The sequence below is a fragment of the Pinus tabuliformis genome, chromosome 5_1, assembly GCF_031772625.1.
Source record: "Pinus tabuliformis cultivar Carrire ecotype Pingquan chromosome 5_1, CPIR1, whole genome shotgun sequence".
Lineage (NCBI taxonomy): Eukaryota > Viridiplantae > Streptophyta > Pinopsida > Pinales > Pinaceae > Pinus > Pinus tabuliformis.
Genome location: NC_142305.1, coordinates 706,767,552 through 706,792,979, shown reverse-complemented (window position 1 = coordinate 706,792,979; position 25,428 = coordinate 706,767,552). Strand labels below are relative to the sequence as shown.

The 25,428-nt window shown below is 35.2% G+C and overlaps 1 protein-coding gene across 1 annotated transcript; it reads right to left on the bottom strand.

Moving 5' to 3' along the window:
• Window positions 1-9,290: 9,290 nt before the first annotated feature.
• LOC149166885 (uncharacterized) lies at window positions 9,291-12,470 on the bottom strand. The gene is made up of 5 exons (XM_089430290.1): window positions 12,402-12,470; window positions 12,070-12,302; window positions 11,925-11,970; window positions 9,777-9,781; window positions 9,291-9,678 (listed from the first exon to the last, which is right to left on the bottom strand). Exons 1-5 carry the CDS (start codon window positions 12,468-12,470, stop codon window positions 9,291-9,293), a joined length of 741 nt encoding a protein of 246 aa, XP_089286416.1.
• Window positions 12,471-25,428: the final 12,958 nt, after the last annotated feature.

The following is a 25,428-nucleotide window of genomic DNA, read 5'->3' as shown; positions in this document are numbered from 1 at the left end:
GCACCCCACACCTTACAAGGTGTCGTGGCTACAGAAAGGCCACCAGCTGTTGGTTGATGAACAATGTGAGGTAGAGTTTCACATTGGCAAGTACCATGATACAGTGGTCTGTGATATTATGCCAATGGACGTGTGCCATATACTGCTTGGAAGACCATGGCAGTATGATAGGAAGGTGACACACGATGGAAAGACCAACTGTTATAAATTTACCAAGGATGGGGTAAAACACACACTTGTACCCATCAAAGAGGAAGACACAGCAGAATCAAGCGGAACAAAGGCGCTGTTGATTGGAGGAAAACGGTTTATAAAACAGATTGAGGAAAATGAAGTTAATTTTGCAGTTGTGAGGAGGATGAAGCCAGTATTGTTGAACTTGGAAAAATCAGAGTTGCCCAAGGAAATACAGGAGCTGTTGGAAGAATTTCAAGACATTGCGGCTGATGAGTTACCTGATAAATTGCCTCCCAAAAGGAGTATCAGCCATCACATTAATTTTATACCAGGAGCAAGCTTACCGAACAAGGCAGCGTACAGGATGAGTCCAAAGGACAATGAAGAAGTACGCAAACAAGTGCAGGAGTTGTTGGATAAGGGACTGATCAGAGAAAGTCTGAGCCCCTGTGCAGTACCAACAGTCCTTGCACCCAAGAAAGGTGGAGAATGGCGAATGTGCACAGATTCGCGGGCTATAAACAAAATTACGATTCGATACAGGTTTCCCTTGCCTAGAATGGACGACATGATGGACTGTCTTAGTGGGGCAGCTTACTTTACAAAAATAGATCTGAAAAGCGGGTACCATCAGATCAGAATTAGAGAGGGAGACGAATGGAAGACAACCTTCAAGACCAACGAAGGACTGTACGAATGGCTAGTCATGCCATTTGGGTTGAGTAACGCTCTGAGTACTTTTATGAGACTGATGAATGAAATGTTAAAGGAATTTATTGGAAAATTTGTGATAGTCTATCTGGACGATATTTTAATTTTCAGCAGGACGAAAAGAGAGCACCTTCAGCATATTCGAAGGGTATTCGAGAAGCTGCAGCAGAACAAACTGCTTATAAATTTGAAGAAATGCACTTTCTTGCAGAAGGAGTTAATCTATCTAGGATTTGTAGTTGCAGAGAACGAGTTAAAGATGGACCCAGAAAAGATTGCAGCGATCATAAGTTGGCCGTCACCTAAGAATTTGTTTGAGGTACGTAGCTTTCACGGTTTAGCAAGTTTTTATCGAAAATTCATTAAGAATTTTAGTGAGATCTGCGCACCAATGCTAGAGACCATCAAAAAGGCCAGCCAGCCTTTTTGTTGGACCAAGGCGGCAGAAAACAGTTTCCAACTTCTGAAGCGGAAAATAACGGAGAGGCCGATCTTGAGACTGCCCGATTTTAGCAAACCTTTTCAGGTTCATTGTGATGCAAGCGGGACAGCTATTGGCGCTGTGCTCAGTCAAGAGGACAGACCGGTGGCGTTTTTTAGTGAAAAACTAAATGAGAGTCGGCAGAAGTATTCGTCATATGACAAAGAGTTCTATGCAGTGGTTCAAGCTTTGAAACATTGGAGGCACTACTTACTGGGCAATGAGTTCGTCTTGTTCTCTGATAATTCAGCGTTACAATATGTAACGCAACAACACAAATTGAACCATAAACATGCCAAGTGGGTGGAATACTTGCAGAGTTTTACTTTTGTGTTGAAGCACATAAGTGGGCAAGCCAACAAAGTGGCGGATGCTTTAAGCAGAAGAGCCTTGCTCTTACAAGAAAGTGGCATACAGGTGATGGGATTTGAGTACTTGAAGGATTTGTACCAGATGGACGCGGATTTCAAGGAAGCTTTTGAAGCATGCCAAAATCTCGTATTAAGGAATACGAGCCCATGGCTAGATTTCAATTTACAGGAAGGATTATTGTTTCGAGGAGGACAACTATGTGTTCCAGACTGTTCGATGAGGGAAAATTTAGTAAGAGAGAAACACAGTGGCAGACTAGCGGGACATTTTGGCATCGATAAAACATTGGAGCAGCTCGGGCATTTTTATTATTGGCCAAAAATGAGCCGGGACGTGCAGAGGTATGTGACCAGGTGTAAAATCTGCCAACTGGCGAAAGGACACAGCCAGAACACTGGACTGTACACCCCCCTACCTGTTCCGAGCAGGCCGTGGGATTCGGTCAGCATTGACTTTGTCCTAGGATTGCCTAGAACGCAGCGGGGATATGATTCAGTGATGGTGGTGGTGGATAGGTTCTCGAAAATGGCTCATTTCATTCCTTGCCGGAAGACTAGCGACGCCACAAACGTGGCACACCTCTTCTTTACAGAAGTAGTTCGATTACATGGCTTACCTAGAACTATTGTATCAGACAGGGATGTGAAGTTCACAGGACATTTTTGGCGTACCCTGTGGAAAAAGTTGGGCACGCAGTTAAATTTCAGTTCTGCGTATCACCCGCAGACTGATGGACAGACAGAGGTGGTGAACAGGAGTTTGGGCAACTTGTTACGAAGTTTGACAGGAGAAAACTCACGATTATGGGATCGAGCTCTTGCCCAGGCAGAATTCGCTTATAACGATTCGCCCAATCGGAGCACCGAATTTAGCCCATTTCAGATTTTGTATGGTATGCATCCTTGAGGGGTACATGAACTACGAGATTTGGGACAGCTAGAACAGAGAAGTGCAGATGGGGAAGATTTTGCTGAAGCAATGAACGAACTGCATGAAAAGGTCAAATTAAGATTGCAGGACAGCACACAGAAATACAAACAGCATGCAGACGTAAAGCGGCGAGAGGTACATTTTGAGATTGGAGACAAAGTCCTTGCGCATCTGCGCCGGGAACGGTTTCCTAAGGGAACATATAACAAATTGAAATTCAAGAAAATTGGTCCATGCAAAATTCTGCGAAAATTTTCAGCTAATGCATATGAAATTCAGTTGCCACCTGATATAGGTATATCACCTATATTCAACGTGGCAGACCTGTTCCCATATCATGCCTAGGCGGAAGATGATAGGATGGTACAGCCACAACGGGACACCCAGTTCGAGAGCAGTCTTTGGAAGAAACAGTTGCCTTCGGTCCGGACCCATGAAATCGAAGGAATCCTCAGCACACAGGTAGCCAAGAAGACGCGCAGGAAGGAGTATCTGCGTTACCACGTCAAGTGGAAGGACTGTCCAATGGAGGACAGCTCCTGGCTCGACGAGGCACAGATTCAGAAGGCTGGCTACTCGGTGGAGGAGCTCATGGGACGGAGCCATGAGTTCTCTTTTACCCCGGCAGCCTGATGCAGGAGCATCTGGTCAATAGGGTGAAGACCGAGAGAGGGCGAACAAAGTTTCTGAAAAAGATTGGGAATGAGACACAATTCACTGAACGGACAGCAAGTCTGTCAAGTTCCTATGTTTTTGTTTTATTTCTTTCATGGTCAACTACATTATTAACTTTCTGTTATTTAAAATTTCTGTTCATTATATTTAAAATATTGTAATAGGTTCTAGTTAGAAACGATAATAGTAGGTTAGGGTCAGTAGGTGATTAACAACGAATCCCTATGGTAAAAAGGCAGACAAAGTAAACTAATTGATAGTCAAGAAAATCATGCCTATAGTAACTGCAAAACAAACTGTAATTGAATAACTACCAGCAGTTATCAAACTGCCTGAAAACATTGTATAAAAAGACAAGCAAGATAACCCAGAGGGGTTCAGCAACGGAGCATTTACATGAGAATAAAGAAATATACATTTTCCTTCATCTTATTCAGTGCACAAGCAAACAAATTGTTCATATATATATGTCCTCAGTAACAAAAGCCTGTATATACAGTGCTGTGTAACTATTTCATTTTTATTTAAATATATCAACAATGTTTTACAGTATTCAAGAAGCTACGAACTGGCAGAGAAGAAAGTGAACAAAAGGCGGAAAGAACCAGCACCCACAAAGGGTCAAACTAGACAGCCACACTAACCGGGCAAGCAACCAGAACTATCAGAGAACGAGTTTATCTATCACTTAATATTACAATATATTTTTCTGCATAAAAATTACATAGACTGTGCATCGAGGTGTAGCCGAACAGAGTTGCAACCGACCCACAAACCCTCCTACGTTGCGGCCAAGGGTTTGACAAACCCAGAAAGTCCAGACTCAACAAATAGACAGACATTTCACATAACAAGCGACTGTAATCGTGACCAGGACCAAGAACCATTACAAGAAAGTAAAACGAGAGCAGGACTACCCGGAAGGAATCGACGGAGGCCATTGCGAAGATACGGGAGCTGGCCACACCTGTAAAAGACAGAGAAGGTGGAAGGTCAGGGTTTCTTTCCCACAAAACCCTCGCATGAGAAATTGATGCCATAACGACTGTAAATGAAAACCCTGAGTATGCAGAAAGGAGAATAGACATACCTGACAGTGTGCCGGAACAGTAGGCCAACAGAACCCCGAAACAGAGACCCCTGTCCACAGAGGGGCTGCAGAACGTTAGTCTCGGTGCAAACAAAGGAAAAGAAATTATAGCATGGAACTGTGACATACCTTGTCCAAAGAGCCGAGCGTCGGAGAAGAACCAAACTGGAATTCCATCGACCTGTGCTACTGTCGAACTGAGCGGACCGAGCATTATTACGCCATAGTCATTAATCACAGATTTGTCAAGAAGGCCAGACCAGACAGTAACCACAAAAGCGAACAAAGGATAGTTCTTACAGACATGAAAACGAAATGAACGCACGGTGGAACCATAGCAACTTATCAACAAAACCAGGAGCCGAATAGACCCACACAGTAACGACAAGGTATAGCTGAGCAACATCATATCACCACAGAACCGACGGAAATCCAAAGGGGTTTCATCACAGACCGAAACAACTCAGAGGCGGAGCCAAAACGATACAGAGACCACTGAGACTAAGCGTCGAAGGCAAGAATGACCGCAAAGGCGCGAACCGGGTAACAAAAAGCGAGGTAGGGTTTGCCAAGTTCGAGGAGAACAGGTGTCCAACGGAGGATCAACACCAAGTACAGCCGAGTTGATTGTTAATTAAACTTAAATCAATTTTCAATTACCATATATCCCAACCAGTTCAATAGCGTAAGTCCACATAAGCAGAGGCAAGGCGGGACCACGTGGGCTGGCCCCATCAATATTTATATTATAGATAATGAAAAATATAATCTACCAAACTTAAAAAAAAAAAAAACCCTAAAATTTAAATTTCATTTTAATTTAATAATATACTTCATTTTTAATTTCACTATCAAAATAATCTCGTTTTTAATACTAACTATTCCAATTTTTTTTATTTAAATATATTAATATACAAATATTTCATATATAAAGCACAACAAACCTACGTGTATTATTTTTTTTACCATCTATTTTGAAGTAAAATATATGAATGCTTGTTTTATTCTGTATGAATGTTGGTTTTGATATAAGTTCTTAAAATAGAAATAAACTTATTCCTTTTTATATGTCAGTTGATCAACCACATTGTTAGTCATCGTAATATATCTTCTTCTTTAATGGAATACCACACAATATAAATATTGTAAAAAGTAAAATTATTGTAATTTTGTGTAATCTTTTTTAACGCATTTTATTTATGCTTCGAGGTAGGTAAAAAATTAAAGTTTTTTTTTTTGCCATTATTGCACTTTGTATGGGATTACATAGACTGCATTTAACAACAGCATCCTGCAATGATGTGGAATCCTATTATTAATTTATTTAATCCAACAAATGATATCCAAACACTCAATCACAACATTTATTATTATAAATAAAGGGTTTATGTTAGTATATAAATAAATTTATTTATTTATATATGTAAGTATATGTGCTTTCATTTTTTATTATTTATATATATAACTATATACATTTTCAGTTTAATAATTTAATTCAATATATGATATATAAACGCTCAATCACAACGGTTATAGCAAGTATAGGGTATAAATAACTTAGCTTATATTATTAAACTAGCAATTGTAACAGACGTTGCAAAGGAAACCCCGTAAGACATAATAAATTTGAGAAGAATCGTAACAGTTAAAGCTTTCCTTTATTCCATATGATTTTGAGAGATTGACTATGCAAAGGAAACCCCGTAAGACAATAAATTTGAGAAGAATCGTAACAGTTAAAGCTTTCCTTTATTCCATATGATATTTTGAGAGATTGACTATGTATTTGACAGAGCATGGACTTATAAATAAATACAAAAAGGCTTTTAATGCTTAAAAAAGACATTATTTAGAAAAAATGGAAAAATGTTGCGAAGGAGATTTGGATTGGCTATGTATTTAACTAGACGGCTATAAATAAATGCAAAAGACTTTTAATGCCTCACAAAGAAAACTTTATTCAAGAAACTTGAAAAAAGTTGCTAAGTGAAAACTCTAAATAAAGACACAAAAGAAACTAACTTGTTCGGAAATTTGAAGGTCACACAATTCATTTTATCTAGTTAGAAAATATGTTGCTAAGTGAAAACTCTAAATAAAGACACAAAAGAAACTAACTTGTTTGGAAATTTGAAGGTCACACAATTCATTTTATGTAGTTAGAAAATATGTGGTGATCGTTCGAACCACGAGAATCAAGAATTATAGGAATCAAGAATTATAGCTCGAATTTTAACTTGGATTACAGTTAATTCTTCTTGCAAGATAGAGAAATAAGTTTCTTATAATTTTTATTAAATTATTCAATGTGAAAAAAATTACCCAACTGCAAGATAATTTTTTCTTGCGATTGAATCTCATTCATAATTATAGGTGGAATCAGGGCTCATTCATAATTATAGGTGGAATGATGGCTTTGATGACGTTTTCGTATTTTTCATGCCTTTCATTTTACATTTTATTCAAATTTGTGAGTGTCAACTTTCTCTTATCATTTTCATTTTGACATTTTTTTATGAGGAATTTATTTAACATACACTTTTTAATAGAAGTTCATTTTTTTTTTAGTCTTTCATAGTTGGATGAATATACCACTACTTTTAAGTGCCAATTTTTTAAAATTTTCCCTATTTATTTTCTCATCTAATTTATCTATAATCCTGTATTGAAATCACAAGTTCGATAGGTTTACTCTTCACAATTGAAATGCCCTAGAAATTTTTAGGTGTGTTGAATCCACATAAATAGTCAAAAACCAATTTAAACAACACAAATCAAGATTTAACAACAATGTCGAAATAATATTTATCTTTGTCTCATGTGAATTCACTTGTTTCGAGTATATTAAAATTATATATCAAAAATGTCTACCTCTTAAACAGAGAGAGTAGAAATAAAGTAATACACAGTAGGTTAGGTTAGGAGCAGTGTTTTACGAAACGGCCGTACCGAAACGGAAACGGCCGTTTCGTTCCGGGTTATTAAAAAAAATTTCAAAACGGCCTTTGACCCGGCTCGGTTGACCGGGTCAACTATGACCCGGTCAACCCGGCCGGGTCCCGTCAAAAAACGGCCGAGTCAGTAGGACTCCAGTTAGCAGGGTTTTTTCAGTTATAACAGCATTTTTCCAGTCATTTTATTAGCAGTTATCAGGTTAGTCGGATCAGAGAATTTTCCTGGCCTCGTGATTGCACACAGCAAAGGCAGCTCTTAGAAATAAAAAAAATTATCGAAGGTAGAGCAATTTTGACCCTCATTAGTGAATATCAAAACTTATGGGAACCTTAGCATGAAAAAACTCCTGAAAGAAGTTTCTCAGAATACATTTATCTTATGAAAAGATCAAAGGAGATAGATCTTGGAACTCAAAGATTCTACAACTGAGTCTACAAATAAGATCCAATATGAAGGTGAAAAACGCAAGTCACATTGATAATCATAAGGATGAACTTAAGATCTCTGTAGGTAACTTGGATGCTCCAGAATTAGAGAGGCTCCATCAACATTGCTTCATTTTCTGTTGGTAAGATCAAGAACGCTATTAATTCACCAAGGACTACAGCACAACACACTAAAGGCCATGATGGAGATCATGATGGAGATCATGATTGAGTTATTAACCTGCCAATTAGTTCACAAGTCAACCAGAAGTTGCAGAGAAACCGTGCAACAAAATCTGTTAATGTTGTTTGCTCTCCTTGCAATCAACAATTTGTTAGTTCCATTGTCCTGTCAGAGCTAAGGAAGAAAACCAAATTAACATTGGGGTACAATAACATTGGGGTACAATATCATTCCTATTTCATAAAGCTTAACTCTTTGAATGAAAAATATGTTCAAATTGCACCTTTCGATAGGCAATGGACTATTATTCTTTCCAACAAGCAAAATGATCACTACCAAATTTTAGAGAAGATCCATCTATTCATGACAAAATAACCCTAGTCATGCATCATATTAGCACTAGGTTTGTACCTTTCCAAGAGGTCCAAATGTTTTGATGATCAGTTGACAACTTCATTTAGAAACAGTGAAGGGTTAGGTATTGAGCTATGTTAAAAAAAGAATTATGGCAGGGTGACATAAAGCTTAGAAATAAAATTATGTTTTTTTATAAAAAAAATAAATATTTAATGTATTTTTTACAACGACCGAGTCATTGAAATCGAGCCGGCCGAGTCATTGCCGTTTCCGTTTCCGTTTCCGAGTCGATCCTCGGCCGAGTCCGAATCCGAGTCCGTTTTGTAAAACATTGGTTAGGAGAAGCAGCTAGTACCTGGAGCAAAACCGATCATTTTGTTGTTTAGTTCGACAGAAACTGCGTAAGCTAAAGACTTCCTATGATGCTAAAATTACTTCTTTACAAACAGGAAAATCGAAGCCATCCTGAAAATTGTATGTTATAGATGGAGGTTTTAGCTTCAAAAGGTCTCTGGAATACTTGAAAGTTGAAACAAGTGTCTAAGGGGAATTTTGAATTCTGCATAGGAGGAGCTTGATGGAATTGACTCACAAATGCTGCTTTTACACCATCATAGGCCTGTTTCACTAGTTGGCTGATAACGGTTCCGGTGTCCAACATCGTCCCTCCTCTAGATGAAGTGAACCAGAAAGCATTGGAGGAGATATTGAGGAAGGTGTCTCCCACGGTAATAACCTTATGTCCAACAAAATATCAAAGCGATGTAGCTTTACAATTCGACATCGAAGCGGTGAACTAGGAGTTAGAGGGAATGGACACATTATGACCGAGACTCAGTTTTGCTTTAGCTTTTGGGTTCAAAGAAGTTGCGTAGTTAGTAAGAGCCGAGACTCAATTTCGCTTTAGCTTTGGGGTTCAAAGAAGTTGCGTAGTTAGTAAGAGAAGCTTTTGCTTTTGGCCTGAGAAGGATATGAAAGGGAGCCTCTGCCAAAAGCCAGTAGCCCAATAGAAGAATTCCCTTGGTATTTTGAGAAATCGGTTCCGCATCCAAATCCGAACTTTTCAACGGACTGAGAATCCAGCCACAGTGTATCCTCACTCATCTCCGCCATGACAGCGCTCCCACCATTGGTTTGGGTTTGCAAGATGCACTTCTTTCCACTACAGGATACGCCGTCGCCTTCCAGGTTTTTATAGCACGAGCTGCAATCCAGTTTCTTGTAAGAGGAGGACCCACTGCTGAAATCGCACTTTATCCATGACACGTCCTGCGAGGTATCAAAAAGCACAGGGATGTTATACTTTGCAGGCTTGTGCGGTCTGTGTTCCCGGTTAAAACAATAACGAATCTCAATTGCCTTTTGTACGTGGACTTACTTGCAGCGCACAATCTGGATACTAAACCATTCTCTCGATACCTGCTCTGAAACAACAAGCTCCTCGATTAATTCAAATTCTGGGAGAGATTAGGATTGCGATGCGCAAATAGTTCCATCACTAGTCCTGCTTCCATCGACTCCTGCACAATGTTGGACTAATCCCACAATCATGCTTCCTACTTCGGATAAACCATTCTCTCGATACCTAGTCTGAAACAACAAGCTCCTCAATTAATTCGAATTCTGGGAGAGTTTGGGATTGCAATACGCAAATAGTTCCATCACTAGTCCTGCTTCCACCCACTCCTGCACAATGTTGGACTAACCCCACAATCATGCTTCCTACTTCGGATGGACCATGTTTGCTACTTTAAAGTTTAGATGATTTATGCTGGGTGAATGGCGCGAATATCTTTTCCTCATTTGAATTTTCAAATTTTGAATTCACCAACTTCAGTTAAATTCTATCGTCCACGACAAAGGAAACTTACCTTGGAATCACGATACCATAACCGTGAGTTAACGAAATTGGGTTAGACGCATTGGAAGGTCAAGTGACTCACCGGTAGTTATGAACATATGATGGCAGGATGACCATGTTTTAGGAATAACCATACGCATAGGCTGGCTGGATACTGTCAGGATAGCCTAGTACTGATAGGGTACTGTCTTAAGGTGTATTAAACACTAGAGTGTTGGAAATATTGGTCGCCAATTTAGAGGCGCTTGTAGGTTAAGACAAGTATTATAGATTTTGACAGTTCAATTTGAAATGGGCCGTCATTTTGATAGGTTATCAATGTCTAACACACGTCAGATTTGATGAGAGAAAATTTCTGTTGGCAGTCAAATACGTTCTGGAACGCCAAATACGTCCTATGGGACGTCAAATTCCAAGCCTGGGATTCCAAGCCTGGGTGGAATGAAATTCATTGTTAGAGCTGGAATTTCTATGAGAGATAGTATTTCTTCAAAGATAACAGTTTTTATTGATTGAATCTCATTCATAATTATAGATGGAATGACATAGTTAATATTTCTTCAAAAATAGTAGTAAATCTCTTCTAATCTTTCAGTGGCAAAAGAAATAAGTTCCTTGTCATTTTTATTAAATTATTCAATGTGAAAAGAAATTACCCAACTGCAAGATAATTTTTTCTATCTATTAAATCTAATTTATAATTATTAATATTTCTTCAAAGATGCAGTAAATCTCTAAGAAAAATTGCTCCTATATTTCTTTAAGTTAGAACTAGAATTTCTATGACAGTTAATATTTCTTCAAAGATAATTTTTCTATCTGTTAAATTTAATTCATAATTATAATCTAATTCATAATTATTAATATTTCTTCAAAGATAGCAGTGCAAATTGCTCCTATATTTCTTTAATATAGATATTCTTCTAATCTTTCGTTGGAAAAAATTATTTATAATTATTGAATGCCATTTAGAGTTATATATGGAATTTGGGTTACAATTAATATTTATTTAAGGATGAAGGTAGATTTCGTTGTAGTCTTTTTTTTTTTTTTTTGTTAGTCAGTTAGATTGAGTTTTATGTGTGATTTAGAAAGTACAAAGGAACAAAAGGTAAAGGATAGGAAAAGATTGGCTCAATAAAAAATATTTTATGTGTGATTTAGAAAGTACAAAGGAATGAAGGTAGATCTCGTTGTAGTTTTTCTTTATTTTTTCGGTTTTGTGTCAGTCAGTTAGATTGAGTTTTATGTGTGATTTAGAAAGTACAAAGGAACAAAAGATAAAGGATATGAATGACATTCATTGTTAGTGCTGGAATTTTTGTAAGAGTTAATATTTCTTCAAAGATAGCAATTTCTATTGATTGAATCTCATTCATAATTATAGATGGAATGGCATTCATTGTTAGAGCTAGAATTTCTATGACAGTTAATATTTCTTCAAAGATAGCAGTAAATCTCTTCTAATCTTTCAGTGGCAAAAGAAATAAGTTTCTTATCATTTTTATTAAATTATTCAATTGGAAAAAGAAAGATAATTTTTTTTGTCCGTTGAATAATTATCATACACAAAGATACGGGCATATCTTAATCATGCCGTCAAGAACCAACTAGCTGTAAAGTTGACCAATATATTAGAACTCATAAATAAATGGTTTCAAGTTTACACATATGCAATTTATGTAATAATCATGGATACAAAATACCGTTTGAATCTGGAAAATCGAATCTTTCAAGAGTTCTCTTTTCCACCTAAATATCATATAGAAAAATAGCAATTAACATAAAAAAATAATAATGATTTTTCATTCAGAAAACTTAAAATTAAGTTTTGATCAAAAATATTATCGCATTGGAACGGCTTGAGGCAATCGGTCACTCCTTATCTTATCTGGAATGTTTAGAGCTCCAAAGTATGAAGCAACACTTGATTTCCATTTAACAAATGTTGTGTTATCGCCATTATCACCATTTAACAAATTCCCTGTTTCTGGACGCAACTGCTCTATTTCTGGACAAATTATCAGTTTATTACTACGATTCGAGATCGATTCAGAACGGTTCTGGTTATTCAAACTAGGATGCTGCCAAATTTGCTTAAAAAAAAAAAACCAAAATCCTGAATATAAGATTGTGATAGCAGCCTTTACCACTCAAATTACAATCCTCTTTTTCTACTCAACCAGGCGCAGGCAGAGGTCTCGAGTTGGACTGCCGACTGCTACCGAGGTTTTGCTGCTGGATTCATTCATAGTTTATCATTAATAGTTTCTCTACCCAGGGATATCGGCCCCAATTTGCAAGATATTCGATTGACTGCAAAGTTTTTAGTCGCTGCAACCAACCCGGCAAGCTTTTCAAACGATGGTGGAAGGCCATCTGGAATGAATTGTAACCGATTGTAGAGTAACTAACTGATATCTGTTCCGATTTGCAAGATATCGCTGCAACCAACCCTGCAAGCTTTTCAAACTATGGAGGAAGGCCATCCGGAACGAATTGTAACCTATTGTAGTGTAACTAACTGATATCTGTTCCGATTGGCAAGATATTCCATTGACGGTAAAGTTTTTAATCGCTGCAACCAACTTGCAAGCTTTTCAAACGATCCGGAACGAATTGTAACCGATTGTAGTGTAACTAATTGATATCTATTTCCAATCCGATGGCTTACCTTATTTGAATCGTCTAGCATTAAAATCAATGATCCAAAATCGCACAAGTGGCAGGGGAGGGGAGTTGTTTTCAGATGGATTGCGTTACCGTGTAATTATTATATATATTCTTTAGAAAATTAAATATATAATATATTTAAGAATTTAGAGTATAAATAATTTAGTTTATATTATTTAATTATTATATATATATTTTTTAGAAAATGAATTATATAATATATATTCAAGAATTTAGTAATCTATTTACATATAATTATTAATAAACCTCTACCATGCTAAACTAAATTTATTCATACATTAATAATTACATTTTAAATAATTAAAATAATAATAAATTATTAATTACTTAATAAAAATTTAAATTTTGTTATTTCTTCAAGACATAAATCCATTTATTTATATAATTATTAGGTTAACATTTAAAGAAATTTATTGATTTACATAACTATTATATTAATATGAATGTAAATTAATATAAAATTATTTATGATTATGTATTAATATCTCTGGTTTTCAAATATGTTTTAAAAAGTATTTAAAGATATAAATATTTGAAATTGCTTATTATTTATGAAAGGGAACTAAAAATTGCACTTGGTACGAAATTACATGACTAGAGCTGACTTTGAGTCTTATTAATTTAATTCAATATATAATATCCAAACACTGGTACTTTAGGTTTAGGTTTAAAAGAGTGCAACTGACTCCTGGTCTTATTAATCTAATTCAATATATGATATCCAAACATAAAAGAGTCATGTTGTTTGGCGCTTCCTCCTCATTCCATAAAAGATTATGGTTCATTGTCATATTTATAATAACATGCACGATTAGTGAGCAATGTAATGGCATTCATAATAATCTGAATGATTAGTGAGCAATGTAATGAGATAGGGTTTGACTCAGATTTCACATTAGTGAGCATTGTAATGGCATTTATAATAATCTGAACGACTAGTGAACAATGTAATGAGATAGGGTTTGACTTAGATTTCACATTGTTCTGATTATCAACTAGTGAACAATGTAATGAGATAGGGTTTGACTTAGATTTCACATTGTTCTGATTATCACTAAAACTACCTTTTAAAACATTTTTTTTTTAAATTATAAATCTAAATTATATATAATTTATATTATTTAAATGTTATATAAATTTTCAAAAATAAAATTTATTTTATATTAAAAAAATATTTTAAATAAAAAACCATAAACAAAAATATAAGTTATGTTTATATGGTTATTATGTTAATGTGTAAACACATTATCATGTTAATGTGTATACACATTTATTTATTTATATATCCATTATATTAATATGAATGTAAATTTATGAATGCTTAGGTATTAGTAAATATTAAAAATATGTTCTAAAAGTATTTAAAAATGTAAATTTATACACATTTTTTATTTATTTATATTTATTTATATAACCATTATATTAGTATGAATGTAAATTTATGAATGCTTAGGTATTAGTAAATATTAAAAATATGTTTTAAAAGTATTTAAAAATGTAAATTTATACAATTTTTTTATATATTTATAACCATTATATTAGTATGAATGTAAATTTATGAATGCTCAGGTATTAGTAAATATTAAAAATATGTTTTAAAAGTATTTAAAAATGTAAATTTATACACCTTTTTTATTTATTTATATAACCATTATATTAGTATGAATGTAAATTTATGAATGCTTAGGTATTAGTAAATATTAAAAATATGTTTTAAAAGTATTTAAAAATGTAAATTTATACACCTTTTTTATTTATTTATATAACCATTATATTAGTATGAATGTAAATTTATGAATGCTTAGGTATTAGTAAATATTAAAAAATATGTTTTAAAAGTATTTAAAAATGTAAATATTTTAAATTATAAGAGAAAAATATTATGATAAGATATTAGTACTTCATCTTTAAAAGAGCTATGTGTTTTGGTGTTTCTTTTTCATTGTAGAAAAGATGGTCGGATGCATGCTCCATTGAATAAGTAATCATCCAATTTGCCTGAAACTACGAAAGTTAAGTTGGAGTGAAAAACGTTCTGTGATCTCAATCTTATGTGTGCTGAGGATTTGTTGGTGAGTGATTTATCAAAAAGGAGAGGAAGGAATAACTTGGAGAGGAGAGAAAGGAATAACATAGAAAAAATGAAAGCAGAGAGTCTGGTATGTATTTCCATTTACCAAAAAGCTTGGTTAATTTTTTCATGGTTCAATGACTGTTTTAAATTTATAACGGAATGTGTGTAGAATCAGAATAGCATGCCTGTAAAATCAGAACGGAATTATAGAAACACCAAGTTAAAACAGAAAATAGAAGTTATTTTCAATGTATTTTGGAAGCAAATTATTTCTATAACATTACATTTTCCTATACTCATTCAGAATGATCACTTTAAATTACCCATGTTATCGCATACTAGCACAATTAAAAACAACTTTCAATTTTTCTAATAACAGAATCTACCAAATAATTTCGGATCAGTCTCGGCCTAGTATTTGGGTTTGCAGTAGCCATCGGTCTAGGGACAAAGGGGTAATTGAAATTTTAACCTTCTCTTCATTTTGAATATAATTATAACAAAACTGAAAATTTAATTGCATACAATAAATTCTCTTCTCAGAACAGAATGACAAATTTATAACATATATTTTTGTATTGGTGAATTGTCACTGCACATTGTTGTTGCAAGTTTTGAATATGGACCTGAGTTGAGTTATTTAGCCAATTCTCTATTTGGGTGTCTATTTCTATCCAAAACTAGTGGTTTTGAAGATTCAAAAAGAATTTCTCGACTACTTTAGTTTAACATCAAAGAATTTTCAATCAGTAGAATACTTCCTTCCTTGCTTTCTTGCTTGATACTTCTCTCCTTTTCTATGACAATATCTCTATCCTAGGAATGTGTTTTTGTAAAATCAGTCCCCTTTGATAAAATTTCAATGAATTTTGAATAGATCGAAAAATTAAAGGATAAGTTAGTTATCTTAGTCCCAACCTGGTGGATAAGTGTAGCTTAAATAAAGAAGTGCATGAAAAACCTTGGTTGGTGCAGTTGGCTACAAAGACCAAGAAAAGAGTTCATCATTGGGTGAGAGCTTGTGCATTTGAGTTGAACGGTATGTCTACATCAACACATCTGAATGTGCTTCCATTGGATTCCTATGATATGCTTTTGGGTATGGATTGGTTGTTTACTCACAAAACCAAGGTAGAATGTTATGAGAAGGCTATTGAGTGCTTAGATGATGATGAGGAGAAGAGAAATTCGTAGGGGAATAAGAAGCCTACATTAGTTAGGATGGTTATAGCTATGCAGGCTAAGCACAGTTACAAGAAAGGGTGTGTATTATTTACATTGCATGTTTTCAATGACAAGTGGAAGAATGTGGAGGATGATGAAGTCTTGAAGAGATATCCTATTTTGTAGTAGTTTCAGGATGTGTTTCCGGTGGAGATTTCATAGTTATTGCCTCATAAGGAAGTAAAATTCTCTATTGAGTTGGTACCAAGAGTAGCACCAAAATCAAAGACACCTTACATGATGAACACTCTAGAGTTGGTGGAACTGAATTTGAACCTAAAAGAAATTCTTGATAACTGATACATAAGGCCAAGTATGTCACCTTGGGGTTCACCTATATTGTTTGTAATGAAGAAGGATGGTTCTCTTAGGCTATGCATTAAATTAACAAGATGACTATCAAAAAAAGGTATCCATTTCCCAAGTCGATAACTTGTTCGATCACTTGAAGGGGGCATTAGTTTTCCCAAACACTGACTTGAGATCAAGATATCATAAGGTGCACATCAAAGAAGATGATATCTACAAGACCACATTTTGTACCAAGTATGGGCATTATGAGTTTGTGGGGGTTCCTTTTGGTCTTACTAATGCTTTGGGTATTTTCGTGTGTTTGATGAACAATGTGTTGTAGTTATTGATACTAATTAGTTTAGCTAAGCCTCATTTCAACTAGCTTTTCTGGAACTAACAACTATTTCTTCTCTTTGGACAAGTTTGTAATAGTGTTCATTGATGATATATTGTAAGAATGAGGAAGAGTATGCAGAGCACCTGGTAGTAGTGTTGAGATTTTCAGAGAGAATTAGTTGTATGCCAAGCTTAGCAAGTGTAGTTTCTTTTAGATTGAAGTTCATTACTTGGGGTATGTTGTTCCCAAGGAAGGTATAGTGGTGGATCTAAAAAAGATTAGAACTATAATGGAGTGGTCAACTCTTAGGAATGTGGTTGAGGTCAGATCATTCGTGGGATTAACAAGTTATTACATGAGGTTCATCGGAAACTTCTCATGGATTGTCTATCCTATTACATCATTGTAGAGGAAAGGAAATACATTTAAAGGGACAAACGAGTGTGCAACTAGTTTTGAGCAATTGAAGCATTTACTTACAAGTGCTCCAGTCTTAAAGATTGCAAATCAAGATAAAGAGTTTGTGGTATGTATAGACACTTGCGAGAGAGGACTTGGTGGACTTAATGCAGGAATGATAGGTGCTATGTTATGAGTCAAGGAAGTTCAATGAGCATCAACAGAACTATGTGAGTCATGATCTTGAGTTGGTAGCTATCATTCATGCTTTGAGATGTGGAGACATTATCTTCTTAGTAGGAGTTTTTTTTTTTTTTTTATGAATGATCATAGCGGATTGAGGTACTTATTTGACCAACTGAATTTGATTTCCAGGAAATCCATATGGTTGGATACCCTTAGTGATTTTTAATTTGAGATCAGGTACATCAAGGGTAAGGAGAATAGGGTTGTAGATTCTCTTACTGACAAGAGTGAAAGTGAATCACATTGCAATAGTGAGTTCTTATGGTACAGACCTACAAGAGCAGATCTTATAGGAATGGAAGCATATGACATGTATCAGAAGTTAGGTACATGTTACAATAGTAGGGTGAAGGAGAGAGAGATGAGGAGCATCATCTCACAACAGATGGCTTGGTCAGATTCAGGAGCAAGACTTATGTGTCGAATAACATCGATCTCAAGAAGCTAATCTTGAGGGAGTTTCATGTCAAGCCATATTTAGGTCACCTAGGGTATCAAAAGAATTTGACAATAACTAATAAGTCTATCATTGGCAAAATTTGAAGAAAGAGGTGGGTGATTTTGTTGCTAGATGTTTGGCTTGTCAGTAGGTAAAAGAAGAGTGTAAGAATCAAGATGGTCTACTACAACCGTTTTCGATTCTCGAGTGGAAATGGGAGGGAATTTCCATGGAATTCATTAAAATTTTGTTGAAGACATCAAAGGAGAATGATTCCATCATGGTTGTGGTTAACATGTTAAGTAAGGTAGTTCACTTCATTGAAGTTAAATCTATGAATTCATCTAGTGAGGTAGCTCATATATTTATTGGGGATATGGTGAGGTTACATGGTGTTTCCAAGAATATCATATCAAACAGAAATACCATATTCACTTCTGGGGTTTGGAAGGAGTTGTTTGCAGGTTTGGGGACAAAGTTAGCTTTCAATACAACTTATCATCTACAAATAGATGGACGAATAGAGAGGGTTAACATGATTCTTGAGTATATGTTCAGGATGCATGTTATGCATCAACAACGGAAGTGGGAGGAGTATCTTCCATTGGTATAGTTTGCATATAATAATGGGTATCAGGAGTTCTAGAGGATGCGTCAATTTGAGCTTCTCTACAAGTAGAGTTTTGATACTCCTATTAGCTGGAGTGGTTCAGTGAAAATGGTTCTAATTGGACCGGGTATGTTGGCAGAGATGGAACAAGAAATGTAGGTTGTTAAGAGGAATTTGAAGGCAACACAGGACAACTGAAAAGTTATGCATATCAGCATAGGGCATTAAGGGAGTTTCAGGTTGGGGAGCATGTGTACCTGCACATCAAGCCCAAGAAGAGATCCTTGAGGATTTGATCATGTGCCATGCTGGCAACTCGATATTGTGGGATTTTTGAGATCCTTGAGAGGATCAGACTAATGACATATCGACTTTCATTCCCGCCAATAGTAAAATTCTATGATTTTTTCCATGTTTCATTGCTTAAGAGATGTGTCTAGGATGTTGATCATGTGATTGATTGGTCTGTATTGTAAGTGGAACTAGAGGAAGAATTCCATCTAGAACCTTAATGCATATTGTAGGCAAAACAACTCATTCTCAATATGTTAAATTGCAGTGGAAGCACTTTGTGTCCAATGAAGCTACATGGGAGATGGTTGATTAGATGTGGGCTTTGTATTCTTCATTATTTGCTGGTTCAAGCAAATGAATTTTTGGTATATGTATATATGTATGGTTGTAAATACTACAATGAGCTACGTTATAAAGATTCAATAAGCCATATGTTTGTTTTTCTTTTAGCAGGATGTCATTGCAAATACTCCATCAACCTATGTTATAAAGATCCATAGGAAATATGATTTTTGTTTTTAGCGGTTTGTTGGTCATAGGTGTCATAGAACACTGAGGATGATGTTCCCCCAAGGGGGAGGGATTTGTAACATCCTTGGGTGAAAGTTTCATGTAATAAAGTATAATAAAGGCAAAATAAAACCAAGGTAATGGGACACATATTCCAAGACGAATGTTGGGAAAACACTAAGTGGGCATCACTTTTGGTTTATTTATTAGTATGGAAATTGACATCGGGAAAGAGGCAAATATTGGTATTTATTTATGAAAATAAAGGAAAATAGGATAAAAAGGAGGTGAAGTGGCACATATTTGCATGTTAAGAAAATTAGATCTCTTTCAAATTAAAATGTGCTTGTGTTTGTGTTGGAAGAAAATTTAACACAAGCTAGATTTCTTATACACTACAATGTTGTTGTTGGCAACGTGCTTGTATTTGTGGTAGACATAAATCTAGCACTTGCTAGATTTCTCACTGTACAATGTTTATGTGTGCTTGAGTTTGCACTAAAAGGAAATCTAACACATGATAGATTTTATTTTAAATTGCAATTTTGTTAATCTAGCACACTTTAAACTTATTTAGTCCTACAGTGTTGCTATGTTCTTGTGTTTGTGCTCAAAGGAAATATAACATGTGTTATATTTCTTTCAAATTAAAATGTGCTTGTGTTTGTGTTGGAAGAAAATTTAACACAATCTAGAATTCTTATACTCTACAATGTTGTTGTTGGTAATGTGCTTGTATTTGTGGTAGACATAAATCTAGCACTTGATAGACTTCTCACTGTACAATGTTTCTATGTGCTCGAGTTTGCGCTAAAAGGAAATCTAACAAATGTTAGATTTTATTTTACATTGCAATGTTGTTAACGCTAACATGTTTCTGTTTAGGCTAAAAGGAAATCTAGCTTATGCTAGATTTTTTTTGTCGTGTAATGTTGTCATTGGAAATATTTATATGCTTTTGTTAGAAGTAAATGTAATGCAGACTAAATTTTTCTCACCCTATAATGTTGTTATGTGATTATGTTTGCATTAGAAGGAAATATAGTATGCATTATATTTCTTTCACATTGTAATGTTGTTATTTGCAACGTTCTTGTGTTTTTTATGGGAGGAAATCTTTGTACACTATCCCATTCTTAGACCACATATTCCATATGAAGGGCCTTCTAATCATTTCATGGTTTAACATTTTTTATATTGTAACAATAGTCTATGTAGACATGGACTAAAACCTCATAGTCTCTAAAAGGCAATGTCAAATGTCATAAGCATGGAGATGTCCCAAGAAATAATATTATTGCAATGTTTTTATTGACATTGTGTTTATGTTTTTGCTAGAAGGAAATTTAGCTTCCGCTAGATTTGCTTTACAATACAATGTTGTTGTTGGCAATCTTCTTGTATGTGATATAATATAGTCTACCATGGGTTACATTTCCTTTGCCTTGCAATATATTTAATGACAATGTGTTTGTGTTTGTAGTAGAAGGAAATCTAGCTTGTGCCAGATTTATTTTGTTTTGCAATGTTTTTCTTGGAAATATGAATGTGTTCATGCTAAAAATAATTCTAGCACGTGCTAGATTTATTTCACCTTACAATGTTTTTTTTTTTACAATATTCGTGCATTTGTAATAGAAATAAATCTAGGATGCGAATATTTATTTTGCTTTGCAAGATTCTTGTTGGCAATATGCTTTTTTTCATGTTAAAAGTAATTCTATCACATTCTATATTTATTTCACCTTGCAAAGTTGCTATGTGCTTGTCTTTGTGCTAGACGAATATCTAGAAGAAAATATCATGATCGCCATAGTTAATGTTCTTTCATTGTGTTTTGATTTTACTTTTTCTAAAGCAAACTAAGAATATACATGACTATAAGAGATAAATTTTGTGTATATATGATGTTCTTGTAGTCTCTACAATTGTTTTTATTTATTCACAATGTAATGTCTTTTGAAAATGTTCTAATGCTCGTGTTAGAAGGAAACCTAGTAGATGTTTGCTTTGCTATATTCACGATTAAAAGAACATAATAAATTATTTGGGGGTATCCTTTTTCTATCCTTGATTAGCTATTATTGTGAGTTATAAACTTGTTATTGTTCTTGTTCATTTTGTTACACGTATAATGATGAGAGTAGTTATAGTATTTATAAATTCATATTTTCTTCAATAATTCGAAACTGTGAATAACAATTTTTTACTTTATTTTCAGATACCATGGACTATGAAGCTAGTGAGAATTCAAAGGAAGCATCCAAGGAAAAAGGAAGTTCAAGAAACACAACACCAAATTCTTTAAATGGTATGACTATTTTAGTTTATACTTTGTCAGAATCGTTAGACATTGTGTTAATAACTGGTTGTTGACTAATAAAACCCATGGAAGTAGCCTTAGGAGTGGGGTTTTAATGAGGACAACCCATACTAACATGGGTATTTTTTTTCCAAGCAATTTTAACTAGGTGATAACTTTTGATGTCATATACTAAACTTGCATAACATATGTACTCATTTATTATTATGCGTGTAAATGGAAATCATGTATTATAAGGTTGTTTAATACTATTTGTTATTTCATGTCTTAACATTTTTTTTTCTAGAAACTGTGGAAACTGGTGTGTGTGAAATTCGAAGTAAAGTGGTGAAGAGACAAAGAAAAACAACTGATATACAAATGATGCCCCCTTCAACTAGTATGGTGGTTTTATATTTTATGTACTCTTTTAGAAATGGTTCAATTAGGTGGTTTCTTTTCTTAGCAATTTTACCCAGGTGATATCTTTTGGTGTCATATAGTAAACTTGCATAGCATATGTACTCATTTATTATTGTGCATGTAAATGGAAACTGTGTATTATAAGGTTGTTTAATAATATTTGGTATTTCATGTATTCCATAATTTTTTTTCTAGAAACTGTGGAATCTGGTGTCCCTGAAATTTGAAGTAAAGTAGTGAAGAAGAAACAAAAAAAAAATTGATATACAAACATTGCCTCCTTCAACTGGTATGGTGGTTTTATATTTTATGTATACTCCCTTAGAAATGGTTAGATTAGGTGGTTTTTCAATATTTATAAGAACATTATATGACAATATTTGAAATTATATTTTCATTTTGATTAATGCAAATATTTTTTTGTTGTTATTTGCAGAATTGGTTGGCCCAAAAGCAAATGAAATGTTACAACCATCACTTAAGAAAAAAAAAAGTTATTCAACTCAAAAGGCAGTATCAATAACACCTTCTACTTCTACTTTTGAAATGATTAAAAAATACAATACATATAATAAATATGAGTTTGTGCAAGATTGGTACATCCAAATAGAAGCTCCCATGAACTGTTTCCTGATATGTATCTATTTGGATCAATAGACAGAAACGAACCAAAGATATTCGGAATAATAATTAATTGTTATGCTTACAATGAAAATGACATTGACTTTTAAGTGGAAATGATTAAAGAAAATGAGGTAAAATTAATTTCATGTCAAGTGGAGTATACAAATTTTAGAGCAGATTTGATTGAAGCTTCAGGTACTGATTCAACAAATACGATAAAGAATTCAATGTTCAAGTTGGACAATTATGAGAGCTTCTCTAAATCTGGAATAAATAGTTGTGTAGATCTTTTAAAACGCATCACCACCGTTCTGAGATATCACTATGTAAGAAGTAAAAAAACATCATCTGTACTTCTTCATTTACAACAAAATGGTAAATTTCTTGATAAAATACCAGACGATAAAATTGATTCTCAATTACTTGCTTTGAGAAGAGTATATTTATTAGATTTGGAGGAGAACATAACAGAAAGTGATTTCAAGCCCACTGCAGAATTTCAAAAAACTAGGAAAGTTGAATTTCAGACAACAAACCTTGCAAATCAATGTGATGAGATTCATGAAGCCTTCAAGCATTGCTATCTATTTTCAAACTCCTTTAATAGAAAAGTGGCTGTTGAAAGATGTAAAGAAGCCCCCAAAGTGTTCAAATTAAGATCACGAGATGATTTAAATGTTCAAGTATTAGTTAAATCATTCCTAGAAAAATTTCAAACCTCATTACTCGATGCTCTTCTGATTCCATTTGACATCAATGAGCCTGATCCATTGGTCAACTCTATCAAAATTATAAATGAGACAGATCTAGATTCTAAGAATATCAATTTTTGGATAGCTGATGGTCAACGTACCATTCAAGCAGCGAAAGAAATTTTAATAAATCCTAAATATAATGTTTCAACAGAAGCAAATTTTTTTTATAAAAAATGTAATGCTCGATTCTTGCATCCATCAGTTGAACCCACTGAGGTGATCCAAATTTGTTGTCAATTAAATTCTACAAATAAAGTATTTTTCAAAACTCCATTTATTGATTGTGCGCGCTCGGCAAGACATTTCTTAATTTCCAATGAAAAATTAAAGAAAAGGAGGATTGGATGTTCTAAGACGGCTAAAGACAAGGTATGTAATTTTAATTATTTTTACATTTAACATTTTATTATTGTAGAGAAAATCACCCCAACTTGACTTATAGGTCATCGAAAGATGGCCAACGCAGCGAGCTTCTCCTGCCATGGGAATGGATTCAACGTCAATACGGTCGTTGAAGGCGGCGAGGCAGGGTCGGCCACAGCCATAGCTCTCTACAGGAGCGGCCTCAAGAATGCGACGCTGGATCATTCTGAATCCCTTCAAGCAACCGGTATGGTTTTGTTTTTATGGCCCAATGCCAGGAAAATACTCGACGCCCTCGGCATAGCAGCTTTGCTTGAAGGGCTAAACATATTAAAGGATGATCTGAAGGCGAAGCCCGAGAAGCTGTACGAGATCAGAGATCCGCGGACAACTTGCGTTTCTGGGTTCAGATCCCATCTCGGGGGCGGAAAATCGTTAGGTTTTGGCTCGATTTATGCAGGATCCGACAGCCTGCCGTCCATCCGGCTTATCTCCCTGCTGACGTCTCTTGCATGCAAAGATGGGGGTCTGCATGTAGCAGATCTGCTCCATCACACAACTGCATGGCCCAATCTCTGCAGCCACAGGCCGGATCTACCCGATCTGAGCAAGTCTCAAGTCTACCCAGAACCTAGGCAGCGAATCGGTGGGAAAATGCATAGATTGAGCAGAGGGTATGCAGACCCTGATATGCAAATGGAAGATCGAACCAATAGGAGGCTAGATCTGGAAGATTGCATACAGCCAGATCATATGGCAATCTGCAACGACACCGGTTCAGTCAGAGCAGGAACTCAGCCAAAACGTGAACAACAGGTAACCAAATCTCATTTTCAGATCTTCATTAAAATCCCTGAGAAGAAATCTTTTTTGGTTTGGGTACATGCAGATAGCACTATTATGGAGCTAAAGCAACAAATCTGGGCATTGAATGGTTATCCTGGTCAGATCCAACATTTAGTTAGTGGCAGGTGGTCTCTCCAGGACAACAGAACCCTGGGAAGCTATGAGATTAGTCCAGGAGACACCATTGTTTTGAACCTCAGGCTGAGAGGAGGGGCTCAACCTCAGGGACAGCCAAGTAGCTCAGGAGGAGATAAGGGGAAAAAGACAGCACCCCAGCATCAAACCAAGGGAGGTATCTCCTACAAAAACATTCTTCAAGGTAACAGAGAATCTGGATCCTCTCCAGATCAAGGTGGATATACACCCAAGCCATACATAGTAGACCAGTTAGGGCAAACTCCATCCCTTAACTTTGATTCCACAGGGCTTGATGATTATGTCAAGTCCTATGAAACGCAGGCTCTAATATGCCGTTTCAACAGCTTCTGGCCAAAACCATCGAATCTATTTCACTGGATTTATACCACCTGGACCATGGAATGTGACATACATTTATGTTCCAAAGGGTTCTTCATAGTTAGATTTGCATCCAGGGAAGTCAGAAATACAATCATCAGTGCTGGGCCCTGGTTCTGGGGAACGGCGGGGCTGTTTATGACTCCATGGTTTACAGATTTTGATCCAAACAAAATGACTGTATCCAAAGTGCCGGTTTGGGTTCGGCTATATAACCTTCCTCTCCACTTTTGGGGTGAACGAGTTTTGGAAGGAATCGG

Bases quoted from the DNA above. Each gene is read 5' to 3' on its own strand.
- LOC149166885 (XM_089430290.1), bottom strand. From the start codon at position 12,470: ATGAATGAATCCAGCAGCAAAACCTCGGTAGCAGTCGGCAGTCCAACT. The intron at 12,303-12,401 runs GTTGAGTAGAAA...CAAATTTGGCAG, and splicing joins GAGACCTCTGCCTGCGCCTG to CATCCTAGTTTGAATAACCA. The intron at 11,971-12,069 runs GCGATAATATTT...TATGATATTTAG, and splicing joins TTGCCTCAAGCCGTTCCAAT to GTGGAAAAGAGAACTCTTGA.